General features: G+C 39.2%; 1 protein-coding gene across 2 annotated transcripts in view; it reads right to left on the reverse strand.

Moving 5' to 3' along the window:
- The window catches only part of rbms3 (RNA binding motif, single stranded interacting protein), a 589,803-nt gene extending 578,754 nt beyond the window's left edge, over positions 1-11,049 (reverse strand). For both annotated transcript variants that reach the window (XM_062030027.1, XM_062030026.1), the window contains exon 1: positions 10,893-11,049. In XM_062030027.1, coding sequence (XP_061886011.1) covers positions 10,893-11,023 — 131 coding nt within the window. In that variant the 5' untranslated portion in view covers positions 11,024-11,049. The remainder of the gene's footprint in view (positions 1-10,892) is intronic.
- Between the last annotated feature and the right edge of the window lie 16,594 nt (positions 11,050-27,643).

Here is a 27,643-nt window from a genome sequence, read left to right on the forward strand (position 1 = left end):
TATAGCCCTAAATCACAAGCTATATATATATATATATCCCCTCTAGGGGATATATATATTAGGGCTGTGAATCTTTGGGTGTCCCACGATTCGATTCAATATTGATTCTTTGGGTCAACACGATTCTCGATTCAAAAACGATTGTTTCCCGATTCAAAACGATTCTCTATTCATTCAATACATAGATTTCAGCAGGATCTACCCCAGTCTGCTGACATGCAAGCAGAGTAGTAGATTTTTGTAAAAAGCCTTTATAATTGTAAAAGACAATGTTTTATCAACTGATTGCAATAATGTAAATTTGTTTTAACTATTAAATGAAACAAAAATATGACTTTTTTTTATCATTGTGAAAATATTGGACACAGTGTGTTGTCAAGCTTATGAGATGTGATGCAAGTGTAAGCCACTGTGACACTATTGTTGCTTTTTTTTTTCATAAATGTCTAATGATAATGTCAATGAAGGATTTTTAATCACTGCTATGTTGAAATTGTAACTAATATTGATACTGTTGTTGATAATATTCATTTTTGTTTCACTACTTTTGGTTTGTTCTGTGTCGTGTTTGTGTCTCCTCTCTATTGCTCTGTTTATTGCAGTTCTGAGTGTTGCTGGGTTGGGTTTGGTTCTGGAATTGGATTGCATTGTTATGGTATGGCTGTGTATTGTTTTGTTGGATTGATTAATTAAAAAAAAAAAAATAATAATAATTTTTATTTTTTTTAAATAATAATAAATACATAAAAATCGATTTTTAAAAAAATGAGAATCGATTCTGAATCGCACAACGTGACAATCGCGATTCAAATTCGAATAGATTTTTTCCCACACCCCTAATATATATATATATGTATATATATATATATATATATATATATATATATATATATATATATATATATATATATATATATATAAAAACACACACAGTATATTGTCTGGATCACTGTGTCCGTCGCTTAAAAAGGTCCGCCAGAAAACAATGACACAACAGAGCGTTCATACTTTGTTGTCCAGTCATTTTTAAAAGTCAGATTTTTGCAATTCATTTTGATATTTTTCCAGGGTTGAATGAGTAGTCTTCTTCTACTCACCCCACAGCTGCTTCATAGTGATACATATGCCTCGCTGTTGCCCCCTGTGGGGTGGCGGGACTTCTGCATACATCAGGGGTGTCCAAAGTGTGGCCCGGGGGCCATTTGTGGCCCGCAGGTCATTTTTTAACGGCCCCACGGCACATTTTAAAAATACGATTGAAAAAAATTTAAAACATGATAAGTGGTATAAAAGAGCAAACAGGTGAAATGTAACAAGAAAATGTCGCAGTGTATACTCTAATAACACAAAGCTGCCATGCAGGCTGTTTCTTTCTTTAAAAAATAATAATTAATCAAAATCAATGTCACTATGAATTATTGACCTATTCAAAGCTCCAATTACGTCACATTTGAGATATTTTTGGGGAAAATGTTGCATATTTTGTGTTTACCCTATAAAAACCTGAGCTGTTTTTTTAAAGGGCCTAAAACGAACAAACGAAAAACATAAACAACAATAAAACGTATAATTGACGGATAGATCTGAAGTTGATCTCGACATTATTGTGTTAAAAGTAAACAGTAAAAAAAAAATAGAATTTATTTTTTAACACTATAATTCTTTGGATCCCCAATAATTTTAGTGTGATTTGTTTTTAAGTGTCATTGCTCAAAAAATAATAATGAATTCAAATCAATGCTGTTATGAGTTATTGACCTTTTTAAGGCTCCAATTATTATATAATCTCAAATATTCCACTTAAAAATTGTATTGTGTGAAAATATTGCATATTTTGTATTTTTTCCATAAAAAAACAGGGTTTTCTTTGACAACAAGAGCATACAACTTAAATCTTTAAAACCGTTATATTGACAGATAGACTTAATGTTGATCTAGAGATTTAAAACTCGAATAATAATAAAAATTATAATACTGAATAATGACACATTTTTTATATTTTTTTGACCAAAACCCTTTGGGGTCCCCAGGATCAAGCCTGAGTGGAGGCCTAAATGTATATTTTTTATACATATATTGTATTGGTTTTTAAAATAAAAAATATCAAAATGGCCCCGGCTTGTTTTGATTTTTCAGAATGCGACCCTCAGTGGAAAAAGTTTGGACACCCCTGGCATACATGATCAACCCTAGTTTTAATGGTTTCTTCAAGCCTATTGATGCCATGTTCGGCGGGTTGAATGAAAAGCTTTGGCAGATGGATGTGGTCCGCGGGCCGCCAGTTGAATAGGCCTGCTTAAGTAGTTCAGGCCCTTAGTGGTTGTTTAGGGCCACAATCACGAGGGGGGCCATATGACCATGGACTAAGCTTTTGAAAAAAATCAACAATATATTTGGTTTGGTTTAAAACCGTCAACATTTAGATCGGGCCACACAAAGCGACAAAGTGACAAGTAAGAATGTTCCTATCCAACGGGGCACCAGTTTGAACAGATTGTTTTCATTACAACCCGGAAATGTGAACAAACCAGAGGTTGTCCAACGTCCCAAAACAGACTGTGGTCTGCGTCAATAAGAGTTATTGCTTGACTTATGACATGGCCACTGGGAGCGTTACCAAACACACTGGACAGCATGTTCCCATCTCCAAGGAATCACTAAATAATTGGCTACACCGCGCCAGCACATTTCTGGAAATATGACCAATAAAGTATTATGCAACTGCACAGACATGTTTGAGGCTTTTATTTCACAATCTCTACCTCCATTAATGATCTTGACCCCTTTTTCCACAATTATAAGCGCTTAATGGAACTGAATAAATCTGCCGGTGCAGGCGTGTTCGTTTTGATGTGCGCGATTCCGACTGTGTGTTCCAGCTTGATGAGGTCTCGGTCTGACATTTCTGGGGGAGGTGGTCCAATCTGGGCTTTATTAGGCTTTTTTTGGGCTCTGCACAGGCAGGAGTGTGTGACTCGTCCGCCAAGAACATTTTGCAGGAATGTACGAGTACATTTTTGTGGCTCAAATTCACAACAAATAGTTGGTCACAGTGTACAAGATTAAACGTGACCTTTTGTTATTTTCTATCGTACACGACCTTTTGTGATTTTGTCCTTCGGTGATTGCACTTTAGTCGGCTTATTTTGGCATTTTGAGAGCCTAATTGCATCCTGTGGTGAAAAACAGCAATGACTGTAAAAACCAGCACCGATATTATATTTATCTCTAAATAGAATGTTTTGACTCTTGGTATTACAAACCCATAAACCAGGGAACTTGGAACGTTATGTAAATTGTAAATAAAAACAATACAATGATTTGCAAATCCTTTTCAACTTATATTCAATTGAATAGACTGCAAAGACAAGATGCTTAACGTTCGAACTGGAAAACAGTGTTATTTTCTGCAAATATCAGCTCATTTGGAATTTGATGCCTGCAACATGTTTCAAAAAAGCTGGCACAAGTGGCAAAATAGACAGAGAAAGTTGATGGATTCCTCATCTAACACATATTTGGAACATCCCACAGGTGAACAGGCTAATTGGGAACAGGTGGGTGCCATGATTGGGTAAAAAAGCAGCTTCCATGAAAACCTCAGTCGTTCACAAACAAGGATGGGGCGAGGGTCACCACTTTGTGAACAAATGCGTGAGCAAATTGTCGAACAGTTTCAGAACCACATTTCTCAACGAGCTATTGCAAGGAATTTAGGGATTTCATTATCTACGGTTCGTAATATCATCAAAAGGTTCAGAGAATCTGGAGAAATCACTGCACATAAGCGATGATATTACGGACCTCTGATCCCTCAGGCGGTACTGAAAAAGTGGCATCAGTGTGTAAATGATATCACCACATGAGCTCAGGAACACTTCAGAAAACCACTGTCAGCAACTACAGTTGGTCGTAAGTGCAAGTTAAAACTCTACTATGCAAAGCGAAAGTGGTTTATCAACAACACCCAGAAACACTGCCGACTTTGCTCGGCCCGAGCTCATCTAAGATGGACTGATGCAAAGTAAAAAAGTGTTCTGTGGTCTGACGAGTCCACATTTCAAATTGTTTTTGGGAACTGTGGACATTGTGTCCTTAGGACCAAAGAGGAAAAGAACCATCCGGATTGTTCTAGGCGCAAAGTTCAAAAGCCAGCATCTGTGATGGTATGGGGGTGTATTAGTGCCCAAGGCATGGGTAACTTACACATCTGTGAAGGCACCATTAATGCTGAAAGGTACATACAGGTTTTGGAGCACCATATGTTGCCATCCAAGCAACGTCTTTTTCATGGACGCCCCTGCTTATTTTAGCAAGACAATGCCAAGCCACGTGTTACAACAGCGTGGCTTTATAGTAAAAGAGTGTGGGTACTAGACTGGCCTGCCTGTAGTCCAGACCTGTCTCCCATTGAAAATGTGTGGCGCATTATGAAGCCTAAAATACCACAACGGAGACCCCGGACTGTTGAACAACTTAAGCTGTACATCAAGCAAGAATGGGAAATAATTTCACCTGAAATGCTTCAAAAAATTGGTCTCCTCAGTTCCCAAACTATTACTGAGTGTTGTTAAAAGGAAAGGCCATGTAACACAGTGGTAAAAATGCCCCTGTGCTAACTTTTTTGCAATGTGTTGCTGCCATTAAATTCTAAGTTAATGATTATTTGCAAAAAAAAAAAAATAAGTTTCTCAGTTCGAACATTACATATCTTGTCTTTGCAGTCTATTCAATTGAATATAAGTTGAAAAGGATTTGCAAATAATTTTTTTCTGTTTTTATTTACCATTTACACAACGTGCCAACTTTACTGGTTTTGGGTTTTGTATATAAATGAACAGAGGTGTTACAGTAATCAGGGATAGTTTTTATTCTGGCTGCGACAAAATGCATATGCACATGAGAACATATATATATATATATATATATATATATATATATATATATATATATATATATATATATATATATATATATATATATATATTTTGTTGTATAGTTGGACATTTCATGTGGGAACAAAATGTGTAGAAAAACGTTGTTGTTTACTTCTACTTTAGAGTTGTGTTTTCCCACAGTTTGATAGTCACTGAATGTGTCCGGAATGGTGATTGGATGAGCGCTGGGTAGACAGAAGAGAAAGTATGCAATTTAGGTGAGACAGTTGCAGATGTTGTTTTGGTGTGTTTTTTCCATTTTCATAAAGTGATTGTTTGTCAACCACCTCATCAACATCCATTCAACATTCAGGAAAAATATACAGTAGGAAGGGAATTCATATGGCCACATTCATCGCAGTTTCCCTGACACATGAAACGTGACAAATTGGGGGGATGCACTATCTACTTTAGCCGCCAGATGGCAGTAGAGTGTTAAATATCTTAAAATGTGTTTTGTGGCAATTCTCCAGCAAATGAGCAGCGTCACCGTTCCGTAAGTTTATCAGTGTTATCAATTACGGTTTTACGATCATTTTAATTTAAAACGGCAATCGTAACCATGGGGAGTTTTACAGTTGTTCATCATAATACCTTTTACATCCTCATTGTGTAGTGTACATTAGGATGTCTAGCTATTCCTTGTCCTCTTGTCTTTCAGAGATAATGACACTGAAACAGTTTATTTGCCGCCATGTTGGCGAGAATTAGTGATTAGGGATATTAGCTGATAACTCGCTAGCAGGGATGCTACATTGCATTGAGGATGCCTTATTTTGCTTGTCGATGCTAAATATGTATCATCTACATGCATTATCGTGATATCATGGAAAAGGTCTATCATTGGCTAAATGTAGGACATTTACCGTATTTTTCGGCGCACTTAAAATCCTTTAATTTCCTCAAAACTTGACAGTGCGCCTTATAACCCGGTGCGCCTAATGTACGGAATAATTTTGGTTGTGTTTACCGACCTTGAAGCTTTTTTATTTGGGACACGGTGTAATTATAGGTGTGACCAGTAGATGGCAGTCACACATTAGAGATATGTGTAGACTGCAATATGATGGCAGTCACAAGTAAAAGATATGTGTAGACTGCAATACGACTCAAGTAAACAACACCAACATGTTATATGTTCCATTGAAAATATAGAACATTACATATGGCGCTTAAAAATCCATCACAATGTTTTAGTACGACTTTGGTAAGCTATGAAGCCGCGCCGCTTGATGGATTGTACTGTGCTTTAACTTGCAAGTATTATTATGGTGTGTGTATAAGGTTAGACATTATCTGGCGGTTTGTTTCGCAATATTATGCAAAAGCAATGTTTCTTACCTTCTGGTACATGCTGATCTGTATTTGGGATCTGCATAAGTCCTGAAAATGTTCACATTTCTAGTCCGTGGTCGATAAGCTTCTTTTTTTGTCTATCTTCTTGTTATGAGACATTCATCCTCCACTGTTGCCATTTCTAATATAAAGTAGTGTAAAGTTCTTACTTATATCTGTCAGTAAACTCGCCATGAAAGCACTAAAACAGTAGTCCCAACCACCGGTCCAGGGACCGGCACTGGTCTGTGACGCATTTGCTACCGGGCCGCACAGAGACATTAAATAATTTATAACCGACCGCATTTTCTTCTACCTAACTTTGGCAAGTCCCACTAGAACACACCAATAAGCTTGTTCATAGATGTACAATAAAACTCCTGATAGGAAGTCGCCATTTGCTATAATTGTCACATTTTTGTTACATGGGACAATGCACATTAATAAACATATAAAATGTAAAGGTGCCAAATCGTAGCCAAAAGCTAGGTTCCATCTATCTACACTGCAAAAACTGAAATCTAAGTAAGATTAAATATCTCAAATAAGGGTGATATTTGCTTATTTTCTGTCTGATAAGATACTTCTTCTCACTAAGCAGATTTTATGTTAGAGTGTTTTACTTGTTTTAAGGGTTTTGGTCCTAAATTATCTCAGTAAGATATCACAGCTTGTTGCTGAGATTTGATAACCTATATTGAGTAAAACATGCTTGAAACTAGAATATCAACTGATGCAAAGCTGTGTCATCAACACTCACAAGTATAAAACTACTTTTTTAAAGTAATAATTTCTTACTTCAAGCATGAAAAAAAAAAATCATGATGTTGAGCGTATATCATTAGGTCAAGATAATGGCACTTGTTTGGGGCCTGCTGGGTCTGGTCCCTGCGTCTACTGTGGTAGCTTGGTGCTGCAGGGTATTCCGAGGTGCTGCGAGTCGGCCAGTTGTTGGGGTAGCGACCTTGTGTGTCAGCATGTCTGTGATCTTCTTTTAATTCTTTTTTTTATTTATTTTTTTTATAAATAGATTTAATTATTTATTTATTCTTATTTTTGTAATATATTTTATTAATATTATTATTATTATTATGTATTTATTTATTTTATTTATTTATTTCCCCTACCTCAGGGGGGGGGGGACTCGGCGGGGCGGTTGCTGGTTGTTCCATCTCCATCGTTGGGGCCCCTGCGGGTGGGGTGGGTGGTTCCCGTGGCCCCGTGCTGGGTGGTCCTGTGGCGGCCGGCTTGGGTGGGGTGGCTGTGGGCTGGCCTCGCCGCGCTCTCCGGGGGTGGGGGGGGGGGGTCTTCCCGTCCGGTGGCGGGGGGTCTCCGGGCCCCTCGGGCGGGGCGTCCCGCCTTTCTGTCCGTGTGGGGTGTGGTCTCTCGCTGGCTTGGGGTCTGGCTGCCCCCTGCTTTTCTCGTGCCTTGTCCTCTCGGGTGTGTCTGTCTGCGGCCTGCTGCTGGCCCTTGTGGGCGGCGCGGTGGGCCAGGCTCTGGGGTTCCTGTCGCTGTCCGGCTTGGCTGCGTGGGGCCGGTGGCCCCTGGTTCCCTGGGCACCACACCTACTGTTTGTGGGATGGGCTCTCGGGGAGGCTGGGGCCGTACTCTGGCTCCCGCACACACTGGGAGTCAAATGTATTGTACATGCAAATTCACATATACTCACACACATACATAGAGACATACATAGGTACCTACGCTCCCACATACATATACAAATAAATACAGTACATATTTACACACTCAAAGTTCGTACATCCACACGCACATTCATTATACAAACATACTGTATACACATACTGTACATATACATTCACTGTAAAAACATACATATACACATACTGTACATATACACTCACTGTACAAACACACACGTACACATACTACACATATACATTCACTGTACAAACACACACATACATATACTGTACATATACATTCACTGTACAAACACACATATACACATACTGTACATATACATTCACTGTTCAAACACACATACTGTATACACATACTGTACATATACATTCGCTGTACACACATATACACATACTGTACAAATACATTCACTGTACAAGCACACATATACACATACTGTACATATACAAGTACATATGCACACATACACTCATGCACATAATCACGTTTCATCAAACATATATTAACGTTGTTGCCCTAGGGTAAACTGGGTATAACACATGGCACACTGACAAAGCTTAACCTATTGTTACTATAACAATCTACAAGGTTAATGTAGGTTGCTTCTCTTTCTTCCCCTCCATTTTTCTGCATTCTTTCGTATCTCAAGTTATCATTACGTATATGTATTGTTGCATTTGAACAATTGTATTGTTGATAATAAAGGTAAAGTATTGGTATTGTTTATTATCAATAGCACTACTTCTATTGGTATTCATATTGCTCCATTTTTAGTGTAATAATGCTCATGGTCATTTCTGTATTTTTTATTTTCGCTAACTGCTTATTTGCTATTACTTTTACCATCATATTTGTACATGTCGTATTTGCTGATGTTGCTCTGTTGTTGTTGTTGTTGTTGTGTTTGCTGTTGTTGTTTTTGTCTCTCTGTCTAATCCCCCTCTTGTCCCCACAATTTCTCCCTCAGTCTTCCTTTTTCTCTCTTTCTATCCCCTCCTGCTCCGGCCCGGCTGCACCAAATGATAATATAAATACATTTAATAAAGTCAAAATACAAGTAAGGCAACAAGAGAAGTATCCTACACTTCTCTTTTGTAAAGTAAATCTGAACAGCCGATATGGGCATCTACATCTGCTATATGATTTGCCCGAATGCTGGGCAGGATATTATTTTTAAAAAAAATAAAATAAAAAAAGATAATGGCACTAGCATTTACTTAATTTAAGAATATTTTTCAACATATTGAGCAAAAAGGTCTCTTTTTTTTCTACCAAGAAAAGTGCACTTGTTATTAGTGAGAATATACTTATTTTAAGATATTTTTGGGTTCATTGAGGTTAGCTAATTTGACTTGTTTTGGAAAGTCTTGACAAGCCAAATGTTCTTGTTCTATTGGCAGATAAGTTTGCTTACTTCAAATAAAATACCCCTAATTTTTGTAATTTTTTTTCTTGTTTTTGAACACTGACTTTTTGCAGTGTAGGTTGATGACCTAAGATCAAGGCAGATCAGGAACAAAGTGACCATAGGATTTAAAGTGCATAAAGCAAATGGAGAAGTGCTAAATTGTTGCATATAATAATTGTGCTGAAGGAAAAAAATACACATCTCCTTTGGCCTAGTAAGTTAAAGTGCTGGTATTATTGCACATCGTCCTATTACATAAGTAGTTAGCAATAACGGATGTCTTTACGCATGGAAAATGGAACCAAAAAAGCTAACAGTGTATCTACGTATGAAATATTGCACAAAATATGAATACATATTTTAGAATGCAAATAGTAACTCACAGAAATCTATTAGAACTAATGTCAAGTATTTCTAGCTTTCTTATAAATCCATGCTCTTGTCCTTGAATGTGATGCATCACCTATAACACATCAGACACTAAAGCCAAAACAAAGCCCACTACTAGCAAAAATGAGCAAAAAACAAAAGTCTATGGAGAGCTTTTTTGCAAAGGGAAAAGGCCAGGGGCTCCCACTAATTGAATGTTATGGTGAGTTGTTTCATGGATTCATTTTTCATGCACTTATTTGCCGTATCTTTCTGCCACACATGGAGGGCCGGCCCGTGAAAATAATGCCTACATTAAACCGGTCCCTGGTGCAAAAAAGGTTGGGGACCCCTGCACTAAAACATACCGGTGTAGTGAGTTTTATTTATTCACCCAAGGAACTTTAGTAATTAGAGTTCCGGTCAGACATTTTTTTTTTCCAATTTAGAAAAAATATATATAATATGACACTTTTAATGTGCCGTATAATCTGGTGCGCCTTTTGGATGAAAATAGACCTGACTAAACCCGCGAATCGGCAGTGCGCCTTATAATTCGGTGCGCCCTGCAGTCCGGAAAATACGGTATATCGTTCATTGTCTGTATGGCGCCACCCTTGCACAAAGTGAAAGTGTGGGCTAGGCGTGTCACTCATGGTTCAAATCTCTTCACTTTTTTATCTAGCATGGACATGGCATTTGTTGTTAAAGTTTTGTTAGCACATGTGTACTCTTGAAGCACTGCAAAAGCTAGCAAAAAGAAGCACACCATTTTTAAGACCATTTCAACCACATTTTTGACCTGCTCCTTCCTACTGTACTTACCTACTAACCTCTAACCTACTCAGTGACCTTGTGGTTAGAGTGCCCTGAGATCGATAGGTCGTGAGTTCAAAACCCGGCCGAGTCATACCAAAGACTATAAAAATGGGACCCATTACCTCCCTGCTTGGCACTCAGCATTAAGGGTTGGAATTGGGGGTTACATCACTAAAATGATTCCCGAGCGTGGCCACCGCTACTGCTCCCCTCACCTCCCAGGGGATGGAACAAGGGGATGGGTCAAACGCAGAGGGTAATTTCACCACACGTAGTGTGGTGAAAGTGGTACTTTTAAGTGTGAACCTTTCATATTAAGGACTAGGAGTCTGTGTACTCTGTAGGGCGGTCCTAGTACTCACGGCTGGCAGAGCTTGATGAGGTCCTGGTCGGTGGTCCCAGGTGGCAGGCCTCGGATGTACAGGTTGGTCTTGCTCAGCTGCTCCGCCCCTCCCTGGCTGCAGCTGTTGGTGCTGGGGCTGGGAGGAGCCATGGGGTGAGGGGGTGGAGCATAGGCCTGCTGAGAATAGAAGGGAAGGTTTAAAAAAAAAAAAAAATACATTCATGGCATAAGAATTGTGCTCTTAACTGTCGAGACTGTGGTTCTAGATTTCATTCCACGCTCTAATATCCTGCACAGCTGGATCCAGCCAATGCAGTGTAGACACACAGGCATCCACATTTTTAGACAATTTTGTCTCCAATTGACCTAATATGCATATTTTTGTAATATGGCAGGAAGTTGAAGTACTACAAACAAACAAAACACACATACACACACGGGTTGGCCAAACAGGGATTACAACCCTTAATCTTATGACTTCAAAAGCACCTCACATACGAAAGATAACTTAAATGATAATCAATCTACCGTATTTTACCCAAACAACAGCCCACGACCAACATACAATGTGTGCTTGTAGTTGGGAGTAAAACTACCAAATTTTCCGGACAATAGGGCACACCGGATTATAAAGCGCACTGCCGTTGAGATATGTTTTTTTGAACTGTTTGACAATTTTCTCACGCATTTGTTCACAAAGTGGTGACCATCGCCCCATCCTTGTTTGTGAATGACTGAGCATTTTATGGGAGCTGCTTTTATACACACTATTTGCAAAAAATACACGTTTTCCAGTTCGAACGTTAAATATCTTGTCTTTGCAGTCTATTCAATTGAATATAAATTGAAAAAGATTTGCAAATTGTATTTAGTTTTTATTTACGATTTACACAACGTGCCAACTTCACTGGTTTTGGGTTTTGTAGTTATACCAGTTTTACCACAAATCTGTGTGCTATTTTTTTTATTGACCCGTCTCCGCTCGGGATGGTTTCCTGCTGGCCCCACTATGGACTGGACTTTCGCTGATGTGTTGGATCCACTATGGACTGGACTTTCACAATATTATGTCAGACCCACTCGACATCCATTGCTTTCGGTCTCCCCTAGAGGGGGGGTTACCCACATATGCGGTCCTCTCCAAGGTTTCTCATAGTCATTCACATTGACGTCCCACTGGGGTGAGTTTTTCCTTGCCCGTATGTGGGCTCTGTACCGAGGATGTCGTTGTGGCTTGTGCAGCCCTTTGAGACACTTGTGATTTAGAGCTATATAAATAAACATTGATTGATTGATTGATTGAGTACCACTGCAAAATAAGCCACCATTGGGCCGTAGTAAGTTGTGAGTGCCAGAACTTTGATTAAAAACATGGTGAGAAACACTATTGAATTCAAGAAAGTAGTACAAGGGTGTCATTCATGTGGCTTATCCCAATCCCTGCGGCACTGTGTCTTTGTCAACAAGCATCCTCAATAAACATGTTTTGTGGGCTATTTTTGAGTCTGTTGTGGCCTGAAATTACTAAATTTGCAGCAGCTTTTGAGAAAGCACATATTTTAACACTGATTTAATGAATCTGTGCTTTTTGTAACCTCAACCACAAAGACGGTAGGAAGGCAACTGGTATGGCCCCATATCTGGGTAGATCTCTCATGAAAGGAAGAGGGAGTTTGTTATGATCCGTTTGCCCGGATCATGTTTTTTTCTGTTAGTTTGACTACCCCAGTTCTGTTTTCAGCACCCCTGGGTTTGTGTTTTGGTTGCCATGGGTGCTGATTAGTTTCACCTGCCTCTGATCAGGGTTCGGGACGCTCACCTGCTCCTGGGCACTAATCAGAGAGCTACATATTCCTGTTTTTCGCCACACACTTTCCCGGCTGTCTTACTTGCTTCCATGCAACAAGTTACGTCGTCTACTTATTTAATTCCTTATGCTAAGCATTCGCGCTAGCTTCCTTAGCTTGGCTTCCCGTGCGATCAGCACGCTAGTTTTGTTTATTTTGTATCCTGTATGATTTATGCGAATACATCATTGTCTCACCTGCACCTTGCCTCCGGAGTTCCTGCTGCATCTTGGGAGAACCATAACCATGCGACCACGACGTTACAGAGTTAATCATTTTGCAACGCAGTTTGCTAAGCGCCACTCTTCATAGCAACGGATGGAGGTGGAATTATCAATATACTGTATATGTATAGCTCGGTTGGTAGAGTGGCCGTGCCAGCAACTTGAGGGTTCCAGGTTCGATCCCCGCCTCCGCCATCCTAGTCACTGCCGTTGTGTCCTTGGGCAAGTCACTTTACCCACCAACCCCCAGTGCCACCCAAACTTACATATTGGGTTTCACTATGTAAAGTGCTTTGAGTCACTAGAGAAAAGTGCTATATAAATATAATTCACTATTTCACTTCACCACAAAACCCAATTTAAGATAATCAACACTCCATTGCCGGCTAAAACGGACAGTGCACCCTCCAATTTTGTCACGTTTCATGTGTCAGGTAAACCGTGATGAATGGGGCCGTATGCATCCTTTTTCCACTGAGGGCCGCATTCTGAAAAATCAAAGCAAGCGGGGGCCATTTTGATATTTTTTATTTTAAAAACCAATACAATATATGTATAAACAATATACATTTAGGCCTCCACTCAGGCTTGATCCTGGGGACCCCAAAGGGTTTTGGTCAAAAAAATATTAAAATTGTGTCATTATTCAGTATTATTATTTTTATTATTATTCAAGTTTTAAATCTCTAGATCAACATTAGGTCTATCTGTCAATATAACGGTTTTAAAGATTTAAGTTGTATGCTCTTGTTGTCAAAGAAAACCCTGTTTTTTTATGGGAAAACAATACAAAATATATACAATATTTTCACACAATAACATTTTTAAGTGGAATATTTGAGATTATATAATAATTGGAGCCTTAAAAAGGTCAATAACTCATAACAACATTGATTTTAATTCATTATTATTTTTTGAGCAATGACACTTAAAAACAAATCACACTAAAATTATCGGGGATCCAAATAATTATAAAAAAAATATATATATATTTTTTTTTTACTGTTTACTTTTAACACAATAATCTCGAGATCAACTTCAGATCTATCCGTCAATTATACGTTTTATTGTTGTTTATGTTGGCCCTTCTTTATAAAAAACAGCTCAGTTTTTTATATGGCAAACAAAATATGCAACATTTTCCCCCGAAATATCTCAGATGTGACGTAGTTGGAGCCTTGAATAGGTCAATAATTCATAATGACATTGAAGAAAAACAGCCTGCATGGCAGCTTTGTGTTATTAGAGTATACATTGCGACATTTTCTTGTTACATTTCACCTGTTTGCTCTTTTATACCACTTATCATGTTTTTAATTGTTTTCAATCGTATTTTTAAAATGTGCCACAAATGGCCCCCCGGGCCGCACTTTGGACACCCCTGTCCTACATAGTTTCAATAAGCCAACACAAATATTCTATATTTGCCTTGGAAAGTTGCAACTGTTTTGACCTTTTTTTCAAGGTTCCACTCCATGTTGAAAGAGTGTTACTTCCTACTTACGACTCGTACCCTTAAAACCAATTCCATCACGCTGCCACGGTCGGGACCCCCTAAAGGTCTCGCATCTTGATGCGGCAATCTCCTCCAAACGATTTCATAAATATCCCACCCTGAATGTCTCGTTTTGATATCACCTCCATCCTCCAAAGCGTATTGAATATGCAATTCCCCTCTTGATGCGTCGGCCGCGCTGTTAGTGCAGATTTATGCTGAAAGTGTGCAGGGTTGCTGGCTCGCTGCTATTTACGTCTAAAAGCCTATTGCAGGGATACAGTGCATATTGACGTGGAGGGGCAATCGGGTTTGAAACGGATAAAGAAAAAGCAGGTGTGTGAGAAAAGTGGGGCGATAGATAGGAAATAATAGAAGCAAATAAAGATCACATGACTAAATTTCACATATGATTACCCGGGTTAACCCGTTGCAACCCCCCACGGAGAACCATACCAACCCCATCCTGTGCCTGAAACACACACATTCATAAACACACACCATTACCCCTCACATGTTAACAGCAGTTGCTGGAGCTTGGCTGATTTTAAGCGCTATTTTAAGCATGTGTGTGTGTGTGTGTGTGTGTCATGCCAGCATGTCCCCTCCAAGTCCTTCTGACAAAGTACCGGGGTGCACCGAGCATGAAGAGGGAGCCCCTTCTATCAGCGGACGGCCAATTATCATGCTGAGCTAAGTGGAACTAATGGGCATCCACTCCCAGGGCTGAACACACACAGACTGGACCAACATTTACATTGTGCACACACACACACACACACACACACACACACACACACACACACACACACACACACACACACACACACACACACACACACACACAGTGAAAACAGAGTTCTGTACGATTGACTCTTAAACCATCACAACCAAAAGAGGAGTTAACTTGTGACTCTGACTTCTCGATGGGGGTCAGCAGGATTTTCTTTACAAACAGGAGTGGGGGGGAAAAGTGCTTTATAATTTCCGACTGTCTGTGAGGCTGTGAATGTGTACCGGCCCGCGTTCTGACGGTGTTTGGATTTTAGGGAAATCTTATTTTTGTTGTGTTTTCCTTCATTCCTGCAACTATGTTGTTCTGGGAGCCAATTTTGTAGAACGCTAAGGACCAAGATTGTGATCTGCATCAATTTAGTAACGTGTCATCAAATAGTAAAAATGAATTTCTTTCAATATGCATCATAACAAAAAGGGTAATACTAGAAAAAATGGATGGATGTTGATAGTCCAACTCATACTGACTGGTATACACAAGCTATGGAAATTATATCAGTAGAACAAACTGCATTTAGTTTGGATAATAATGAGTCATACATTGGAATATGGGATCAATTATTTAAATTTGTTTTAACTAATAAATGAACCTAAAATATGACTTATTTTACCTTTGTGAAAAATATTGGACACAATGTGTTGTCAAGCTTATGAAATGTGATGCAAGTGTAAGCCACTGTGACACTATTCATTTTTTAAATGTTTTTATTTTTTATAAATGGCTGTGATGATAATGTCAATGAGAGATTTCTAATCACTGCTACGTTGGAATTCTTATTAATATTGATACTGTTGTTGATATTATTCATTTTTGTTTGACTATTGGATTGTTTTGTGTCATGTTTATGTGTCCTCAATTGCTCTGTTGATTGCTATTCTGAATGTTGCTGGGCCGGGTTTGGTTTTGGAATTGGAATTGTATTATTATGGTATTATGGTGTATTATTTTGTTGGATTGATTAATTAAAACAAAAATAAAAAAGAACGCTAAGGACTGAGGGGCCAAACTTCTCCCTTTACTCATGCCCCTGTTTTGTATTTTCCTGATAACCAGCGTCATCTGCAGTGGACATTTGTTTTTGGTGTATTTCTACTGTCAGAGTTGCAAATAGTTCCGGGCTGATTATATATTTTGGAATATTATTGTCAGCATTATTATTAGTACTAATGTAATCATAATATATATTATTAATAATGTAAGATTTTTTTTCAAACACATTTGATTTCTCATTAGTATTAAACAATGACCGTATTCTTCAGACTATAAAGAGCACTTCAAATCCTTTAAATTCCTCAGAAATCGACAGTGCACCTTATACCCCGGTGCGCCTAATGTACGGCATGATTCTGGTTGTGCTTACCGACCTCAAAGCTATTTTATTTGGTACATGATGTAATGGTAAGTGTGACCAATAGATGGCAGTCATGCATAACAGATGCGTGTGAACTGCAAGATGACGCCAGTAAACACCACTAAAACTTTAAATGTTCAATTGAGAATATAGAACATTACACACTGCACTCAAAAATCTGTCAAAATGTTTTTAGTGCGACTTCGGTAAGCTATGAAGCCGCACCGCTTGATGGATTATTATGGTGTGTGTATAAGGACTGCAAATTGGCGGTCCAATTAGTAGACATATTGCCTGGCGTTTTGTTTCGCAGTATTATGCAAAACCAACTTTTCTTACCTTCTGGTACCTGCTAATCTGTATTTGGGATCTGCATAAAACCTGAAAATGTGCGCAAGTCTGTCATTGTAGTCCGTGCTGACACCGTAGTCATAAGCTTTTTTTCTACCTTCTTGTTATGGGACATTCACCCTCTGCTGTTGCCATTTTAATATAAAGTAGTGTAAAGTTCCTACTTATATCTATCAGTAAACACGCCACTGTAGTGAGTTTACATTATTCACCCACGGAACTTTAGTTATTAGAGGGTTCCGGTCCGACGCTTTTTCACGGGACAAATATCAGGCGTTGATGTTGCATTATTGAGCCACGGATGAGGAGATGCTGCTCCGTTATTGATTGAAGTAAAGTCTGAATGTCATTAAAACAGTTAGCTCCATCTTTTGACACTTCTTCCAACCCCGTCCTTGCACGCTACACCGCTACAACAAAGATGACGGGGAGAAGACGATGTCAAAGGTCAGCCACGTAAATAAGACCGCCCACAAAACGGCGCATCCTGAAGCGACTGTCAGAAAGCGAGTTGAAGATGATCTGCAAAACATAATCTATGCAACATTTTGACCAAAGAACCACCATTACATGTTATGTAGACCAGTGGTCCCCAACCTTTTTGTAGCTGCGGACCGGTCAACGCTTGAAAATTTGTCCCACGGACCGGTGGGGGGGGGGGGTATTTAAAAAAAAAAAAATTTTTGTTTTTTTTTTACATAAATAATTACAATCATGTGTGCTTACGGACTGTATCCCTGCAGACTGTATTGATCTATATTGATATAAAATGTATATATTGTGTTTTTCATGTTGATTTCATAAAAAAAAAAAAAAAAAAAAAAAAAACTTTTTTTTTTTTTTTTTTTTTTTTAATTTCTTGTGCGGCCCGGTACCAATCGGGCCGCAGACCGGTACCGGGCCACTGATGTAGACCACAAGGATGTGTTTTCAATTTGGAAAAAAATAATAATAATATGACCCCTTCAATGCGCCCCATAATCCGGTGCGCCTTTTCTATGGAAATAAACCCGAATAGACCCGCTCATCGGCAGTGCGTCTTTTAATCCAGTGCGCCCTATGGTCCGGAAAAAAACGGTATATCGTTGATACGGTAGTACCATTGGAATTGGAGGGTCAAGAACTTTAATTATCCTAAAAAGGTAAAACAATAAAAATAAAAAGTTACTCTCAATCTCTGTCAGCAACAAAATAAAGATCATGTATTATTATTTATTTTTATTGCTTGGATTTACATGACGTCACGTTATTAAATATGCTCGAGAGGTAATCAAGAAGGGCGGAGGAGTGCAACATTTTACGAGACGACAACGAGAAAAGTGGCACGCACTCCAGTCCAAGGGAGCTGAGTTGAAGAATGCACACGTTTGCAGTGATCACTTCGGTAAAGGTTTAGTAATTCCCATTGAACTATTATCTTGATATAATTTGCATTTTTTAGAACGCATCTTAATGTAGCATATTTTCTAATGCTAATGACGCTTGTTTGATTACATTACAATAGTATGTACAAATATAAATGAAAGCACTCGTACATACATACGTACTAAACCATCGATATGAAGTAGTTGTGGTTGATACCAAATAGTTGTGGTCTATACCAACTAGTTGTGGTCGATACCAACTAGTTGTGGTTGATACCAAATAGTTGTGGTCTATACCAACTAGTTGTGGGCCATACTAACTTGTTGTGGGCCGATACTAACCTTCTGTAATCTTTGTAAACTAGTATGGGGATGGTTTAGTACGCATTATTGTTTTAGTTATGTTGTAAAACTTACAAACATTGCTTGGAGTGAGGAATGAAGACTCCTTTCAAGCAGAAACGCAATGGACAAATGGTAGACAAAACAGGACTTATACTTATGGTTGAAGACATGAAACAGGAAGTACATTTTACATTCTACGAGTGTTTTGGAAAGCACCAATTTGGCCTGTCGAAATAAAAAAAAGCAAATGTGAGCGAGACCTAAAAGAGTTCAATCTGTTACCAAAATCAGCAATCATAAAGGAAGCTTTCAGCACATACACAACATTGACATCTATTGTTCTATTTTGATAAAGAAGGGGAAAACACGCTTACTTAAAATGGAACGTGCAACAACAAGGCAACAAACATGGCAGTAGACGCAAAGTTAAATCCTGAAATGCAACCTTATCCGAGCAAAAACGATGAATGATTTATCCCAGAGAGTCTTGATAGCAATGTCCTTGAGCCAGCTACACCTCAAAGAAGTTGTAGACCTCCATGCTTTTCCAAGCTTTCATCTGTTTTGTCGTGTAGAATGGCGTCTCAATATGTCTGGGAACTTGATATCACTCGACAAATCTTTTTTTGATAACGTTTTTGGATCTATTCCATTGCATGCTTTGATATTTTTGCTGGTAAGTGCTTTTTGCAGGAAGTTCTAGGCCCCTTGCGTACTCAAATAATTATCCACGCTTCCAAGAATAAGTCACGTGACAGAATACAAGCAATTCAAAAATGAATACACACAGTACAAACATACATATACACATACTGTACATACACAAGTACATATACATACACACACGCATGCATATAATCCCGTTTCATCAAACATATATTAACATTGTTGCCCTAGGGGAAACTGGGTAACACATGGCACACTGACAAAGCTTAACCAATTGTCACTATAACAATCTACAAGGTTAATATAGTTGGCTTCTCTTTCTTCCCCTCCATTTATCTGCTTTCTTTTGTATTTCAAGTTATCATTACATATATGTATTGTTGCATTTGAAGCAATTGTATTGTTGATAATTGAGGTAATTATTGTTATTATTTATTATCAACAGTGCTATTTCTATTGGTATTTGTATTGCTCCAATTGTAGTATAATAATGCTCATTGTCATTTCTGTATTATTATTTATTTCACTAACTGCTTCTTTGCTATCATTTTTACCATCATATTTGTACATATCCTATTTGCTGATGTTGTTCTGTTGTTGTTGTTATTGTTGTGTTTGCTGTTGTTGTTTCTCTGTCTTATCCCCCTCTTGTCCCCACAATTCCCCCCTCTGTCTTCCTTTTTTTCCTCTTCCTATCCCCTCCTGCTACGGCCCGGCTGCACCAAATAATAATATAAATCAAATTAATAAAGTCAAATACAAATAAGGCAACAACAGAAGTATCCCACACTTCTCCTTTGTAAAGTAAATATGTACAGTCGATATGGGCATCTACATCAACTATATGATTTGCCTGAGTAGCTGGACAGGACAAAAAAAAAGAAAATAAAATGAATACACTTAAACGCACAAATCCAACGAAATAATGCGAGCGTCAATATATCCCAACTCCTTTGTGTACATGTTGAATCATGCTAATGCAACCATGTTATGTTCCTTAACGCAGTGTTTTTCTACCACTAGTGTGTCGTGAGATACAGTCTGGTGTGCTGTGGGAGATTATGTAATTTCACCTAATTGGGTTAAAAATATTTTTTGCAAACCAGTAATTATAGTCTGCAAATGTGCCGTTGTTGAGTGTCTATGCTGTCTAGAGCTCGGCAGGGTAACCGTGTAATACTCTTCCATATCAGTAGGTGGCAGCAGGTAGCTAATTGCTTTGTAGATGTCGGGAACATGGTTTGTCGTGATCACAATATGCGAGAGGCAGCGTGTAGGTAAAAAGGTATCTAACACTTAAACCAAAAATAAATAAAAGGCGAGTGCCCCTAAGAAAAGGCATTGAAGCTTAGGGATGGCTATGCAAAACAAAACTAAAACTGAACTGGCTGCAAAGTAAACAAAAACAGAATGCTGGACGACAGCAAAGACTTACACCGTACATGACATGACAATCAACAATGTCCCCACAAAGAAGGATAGCGTCCGCACAACTTGAATAGTCCTGATTGCGAAAACAAAGCAGGTGTGGGGAATAGCGTTCAAGGAAGACATGAAACTGCGACAGGAAAATACAAACAAAAGAGGAAAAGCCACCAAAATCAGAGCGCAAGACAAGAACTAGAACACTACACACAGGAAAACACCAAAAAACTCTAAATAAATCACGGCGTGATGTGACAGGTCGTGACAGTACACCTACTTTGAGACAAGAGCTATGAATGAATGTATTTATTTCGGCAGACAGACATATATAGCAACACTGCGTCACTCTTTGTAGTTTGACAGACATGCAACGGCACCCACCGAAAAGGGATACGGGAAAAAAGCAAGAATGCTTCTCCATGTCCCACCCCAAATTTACAATCAACTTACATGTTGGTTATATATGTTGGTTATATAGTCCAAGTTTCAACAGCAGATTTGATGGATACATGACTATTTCAGAACAAGTATAACATATGATAATGGATGATAATGACGAGTCAGTATGCATACACCAATATGGATATAATAGCATTGAGTGACCAGGAGATTAGCTCCATCTTGCCTGGGTATCTTTCATCTTCTGAAGCCTTGTCTGGTGTGTTATGTCCCTTATTCCACAGTGAGTTATTTTGCACCTGTGTCCCACAGTTGAAATAGTCCAAACAACTAGTCATGTTTTTGATAGTTTCCCAACACATTTTTTACCGCAAGTTTGAACACTCTTAGGCTAGAAGACAGTTTAATTTCTCCGCTCACATTGTCCCACAGTTTCACCCCCGCTATAGATAACGTTTGAACCTTTAATGTGGAATTTACTATGTTATGTTTGAATTTCAGGAAACCCCTGAGTTCATGTGGACCATCTCTGAGTGAAAACAGACTCTCTATATTTGCAGGTCGAGCCCTTTGTGAAGCCATAAACATAACTTGAAGGCTACTGTATTGGATTATATCATTTAGTTTAAGACAATTACTCATTATGAACAGATCATTGGTATGAGCTCTATATGGGGCATAATGTATCGTGTATGCTATAGTGATGCATGGTTGGTTATGGTTTAAATTCATATTCCAACAATTGCGAGAACGACTTTGTATTTATTGTCAATATCGGCTACTGAGTTTCATTTTTCAATGATTTCTGCTGGTTGTGTGCCTCTGGATTTTTTCAATGAAACAAAATGTGCCTTGGCTCAGAAAAGGTTGAAAACACTGCCTTAACGTAATGATCGAGCAAAGTGTATACTAGAGATGTCCGAAAATGGCTTTTTTGCCGATATCCGATATTCCGATATTGTCCAACTCTTAATTACCCATTCCGATATCAACCGATACCGATATATACAGTCGTGGAATTAACACATTATTATGCCTAATTTTGTTGTGATGCCCCGCTGGATGCATTAAACAATGTAACAAGGTTTTCCAAAATAAATCAACTCAAGTTATGGAAAAAAATGCCAACATGGCACTGCCATATTTATTATTGAAGTCACAAAGTGCATTATTTTTTTAACATGCCTGGAATTTAGGACATGCTCTCCCTGAGAGAGCATGAGGAGGTTGAGGTGGGCGGGGTTTGGGGGGTGGGGGGGTTAAGGTGTGGGCCGGGGGGTTAGGGGGTAGCGGGGGGTGTATATTGTAGCGTCCCGGAAGAGTTAGTGCTGCAAGGGGTTCTGGGTATTTGTTCTGTTGTGTTTATGTTGTGTTACGGTGCGGATGTTCTCCCGAAAAGTGTTTGTCATTCTTGTTTGGTGTGGGTTCACAGTGTGGCGCATATTTGTAACAGTGTTAAAAGTTGTTTATACCGCTACCCTCAGTGTGACCTGTATGGCTGTTGACCAAGTATGCCTTGCATTCACTTGTGTGTGTGAAAAGTCGTAGGTATTATGTGATTGGACCGGCACGTAAAGGCAGTGCCTTTTAGGTCTATTGGTGCTCTGCACCTCTCCCTATGTCCGTGTACACAGCGGCGTTTTAAAAAGTCATAAATTGTACTTTTTGAAACAGATACCGATAATTTCCGAACCGATACCAATAATTTCCGATATTACATTTTAAAGCATTTATCGGCAGCCCGATATTATCGGACATCTCGAGTGTATACTGTAAATGGTAAATGGTAAATGGGTCGTACTTGTATAGCGCTTTTCTACCTTTTTAAGGAACTCAAAGCGCTTTGACACTATTTTTCCACATTCACCCATTCACACACACACATTCACACACTGATGGCGGGAGCTGCCATGCACGGCGCTAACCAGACCCATCAGGAGCAAGGGTGAAGTGTCTTGCTCAAGGACACAACGGACGTGACTAGGATGGTAGAAGGTGGGGATTGAACCAGTAACCCTCAGATTGCTGGCACGGCCACTCTCCCAACTTCGCCACGCCGTCCCCTGTACATGCAAGAGGGATATTGTTTCCAATGATATTGTATGCAGTACAGTAACTTGTTAGGCATATCCGGAACAAATAAACCACGGTCATACAGTATTACATGACACCATGCACATTGTGTGCCTATGCAAAGACCTGCTGACCTGGTTGTCCACAATATATTATCCACCTAATTTTATACAACATGCTGTTTGACAGGAACATATTTGCAGACGCGCGCCGCAACCTCTGCACAAAGGTGCTTCCAGTGCTGAAAGTTAATTGAAAAGTGTTTCCCCGCTTTCTCACGCTTTCTTTGTTTTAGCCCCACTAATAAGCTTGGCCCTTGTCCTCCTCCTCTTCCTCCCTGGGCTCCGGTGCTTGGCTCGCATCCCGGGCTTTGGAATTCATGTGTCCCGCCCTATTGATTTGCTTTAATTTTCTAAGGTCAGAAGCTGAAATCTTACACAATGAGGCACCGAGGGTCAAGTCCAGTCCATTACTTACAATGCAGGGTGAGCGATAAAGGGCAAGGACATCAAAAGGGCATTGAAAACCACTTGAAAGTGTCCCCAGGGATCGGGGATGCCATGAACAGGTCTGACATGATCTCACGGGGCAGCATAATTTGCGGGCAGGGTTTTTCCTTTGCTGACTTTCAGCCTTGAACATGTTGCATAGTTTTCTATCAATACACAGATTTTATCATAAGACCTTGTGTCATTGTGGGATGGCATTTTTGCTGACACTTATATATGCAAGTTGATAGGATAGCAAAATGGGGGGAAGCATAAGCATTAAGGATGAGGAAATATGCTATATTTTGCATGGTAATTAAAACGAAATGCATTACGGATTTTCCGATGAGCAATTTGTGCTGCCAATTCCAATCATCCATGAGTGAGATCAGCTGATACCGATAACGATCACATGTACAAAACCCAAAACCAGTGAAGTTGGCACATTGTGTAAACCATAAATAAAAACAGGATATAATGATTTGCAATACCTTTTCAACCTATATTCAATTGAATAGACTGCAAAAACACGATATTTAATGTTCGAACTGGTAAACGTTGTTATTTTTTGCAAATATTAGCCCATTTGGAAGTTGATGCCTGCAACGTGTTTCAAAAAAGCTGGCAAAAGTGACAAAAAAGACTGAGAAAGTTGAGGAATGCTCAATAAACACTTATTTGGTACATCCCACAGGTGAACAGGCTAATTGGGAACAGGTGGGTGCCATGATTGGGTATAAAAGCAGCTTCCATGAAATGCTCAGTCATTCACAAACAAGGATGGGGCGAGGGTCACCACTTTGTGAACAAATGCGTGAGCAAATTGTGTCAAGCTTGTGACTTTGTATTTCTCAACGAGCTATTGCAAAGAATTTAGGGATTTCACCATCTACGGTCCGTAATATCATCAAAAGGTTCAGAGAATCTGGAGAAATCACTGCACGTAATCGGCTAGGCCGAAAACCAACGTTGAATGGCCATGACCTTCAACCCCTCAGGCGGTATTGCATCAAAAAGCGACATCAGTGTGTAAAGGATATCACCACATGGGCTCGGAATCACTTCAGAAAACCACTGTCTGTAACTACAGTTGGTTGCTACATCTGTAAGTGCAAGTTAAAAATCGACTATGCAAAGCAAAAGCCATTTATCAACAACACCCAGAAACGCCGCCGGCTTTGCTGGGCCTGAGCTCATCTAAGAGGGACTGATGCAAAGTAGAAAAGTGTTCTGTGGTCTGACGAGTTCACATTTCACATTTTTGGAAACTGTGGACGTCGTGTCCTCCGGACCAAAGAGGAAAAGAACCATCCGGACTGTTATAGGCGTAAAGTAAAAAAAGCCAGCATCTGTGATGGTATGGGGGTGTATTAGTGCCCAAGACATGGGTAACTTACACATCTGTGAAGGCGCCATTAATGCTGAAAGGTACCTTCAGGTTTTGGAGCAACATATGTTGCCATCCAGGCCACATTAGCATGAACGCCCCTGCTTATTTCATTCAGCGAGACAATGCTAAGCCACATTCTGCACATGCGTGGCTTCATAGTAAAAGAGTGCGGGTACTAGACTGGCCTGCCTGTAGTCCAGACCTGTCTCCCATTGAAAATGTGTGGCGCATTATGAAGCCTAAAATACCACAACGGAGACCCTGGACTGTTGAACAACTTAAGCTGTACATCAAGCAAGAATGGGAAATAATTCCACCTGAAAAGCTTCAAAAATTGGTCTCCTCAGTTCCCAAACGTTTACTGAGTGTTGTTAAAAGGAAAGGCCATGTAACACAGTGGTAAAAATGCCCCTGTGCCAACTTTTTTGCAATGTGTTGCAGCCATTAAATTCTAAGTTAATGATTATTTGCACAAAAAGTTTCTCAGTTCGAACATTAAATATATTGTCTTTGCAGTCTATTTAATTGAATATTAGGTGAAAAGGATTTGCAAATCATTGTATTCTGTTTTTATTTACCATTTACACAACGTGCCAACTTCACTGGTTTTGGGTTTTGTACTTGCTTACCGAACCAACCCTTTTTTGCCGCTCTATGCGGAAATTAAGAATGTTAAAATATTCATAAATGTCTGTCTACCTGATAAAGTTTTGCTGGACCCTGCAACGGAATATTTTTATTCCAATTCCTTCATATGAGAATAAACTTTAAATGATTGTCGACTTCTCCTCCATATTTGAAATGATATCAATAACGGATCAGAATCATCCCCGCCAATCGACAACTATTCAATATAGCCTCCATATGTAAGTGGTAAATTATTACAGCAATTTATGAAAGGGAATATCCGTCAGAGAGGAGATGGATTTGTAGACAAGAGAGAGGGTGGGAAAGACAAAGAAACAAAAGAACGGGAGAGATTGTGGTAGAATTGGTAGTTATGACACTTCAAAACTATCCGGGGGGTAAATGAGAAAAAGCTCCATTTTCTCTTCTCCCCACCCAGCTGTGACACGCTGCTACAGAAGCTTACTGGGGATTCAATTTGCCGCACTGTACTTTAGACGAGCAGAATGCTAGGCACAATTTAGTGCGCTGGCTGTGCGGGAAGAGGCGGCCATGGCGGTTCAGAGCCTCCGTCACATGCTAAGGGAGTGCTGATGAGTGTGTTAAGTGAGGGTGATAAATGGAGTGTGTGTTATGTATCGGCTGAGCTGTAGATTTACAAAGCCTCAAGAGGGGAACTGTTTACTTCTTCATTTACATTGTGGTCTCCCTGAGTGTGTTGAGCTATTTGCATGTTAAAGTGACGATAATGTTAGTCATTTCTTTACCTGTTTATCTCCAGAATGTGTCAAGCATACAGTATTTTCAGGCTCTAGAATGCACCCCCCAAATTTGAGAAGAAATACCATTGACATGTTAGCCGCGGCCAACTGTAAACCGCAGATACGAAAGATTTTGTAAATGCTTATTCACATACCTTAATTGTTACCAAACGTTGCCTGTCACACGGCAGCAAAATGGCTGATCAAACAAAACAGAAGTAATTGTCATGGGCCCACTAGCTGAGGAAGCTAGCTGTCCAATCGGTTAAACAGACTCAATAACTCCAGGTTAACGCTTTGGTGAATTTACAAAACTGAAATCATACAAAAATAATGCCACTGTAAGGTAATAATACAAACACAGAAACGTGTATTCGCTAATGCTAATGACGCTTGTTTGATTACTTTACAATAGTATGTGCAAATATAAATTAACAAGTAAGATTTGTTTTAGTTATATTGTAAAACTTAAAAACGTTGCTTGAATGATGAATGAAGAATCAGTACGAATAGAATTTGAAAAGAAACAGGACTTCTACTGTACAGTTAAATGCCCATTCTAAACAGTTTTTTTTAAATACTTTTGCATTATAACCAGAGAAGAAAAATCCATAAATTAGCCGCACTGTTTTATAAGCCGCAAGGTTCAAAGCTCTAGGAAAAAAAAATAGCAGCTTATAGTTCAGAATTTACAGTATTATTAAAGTAAGACCCTGCCGTAGAATGCACCCCCTGACGGGAGTGTTATATCAACTAAAGCCCACACTTAAAGTTTCCACGTGCAAGATTTAATCTATTTAAAAAAGTTATTTAATAAGAAGCCAAAAAGTGCAAAAACAATAATGTTCGTGTTGGAGGAGTTGTGAATGACTGCAGGGCCACAACATTAGGTACACCTGCAGACTGCAGCACGGATTTCATATTTCATTCATTCACAACTCCTCCAACACGAACATTATTGTTTTTGCACTTTTTGGCTTCTTGTTAAATAACTTTTTTAAATAGATTCAATCTTGCACGTGGAAAGTTTAAGTGTGGGCTTTAGTTGATATAACACTCCCTTCAGGGGGTGCATTCTACGGAGGGGGTGCATTAATCCAGCACAACAGCGGCGCATGGACTTCATTTATAAGTAAAGGTAAGACCATAAAAAAAATGGGACCCATAA

Source organism: Entelurus aequoreus, linkage group LG20 (genome assembly GCF_033978785.1).
Source record: "Entelurus aequoreus isolate RoL-2023_Sb linkage group LG20, RoL_Eaeq_v1.1, whole genome shotgun sequence".
Lineage (NCBI taxonomy): Eukaryota > Metazoa > Chordata > Actinopteri > Syngnathiformes > Syngnathidae > Entelurus > Entelurus aequoreus.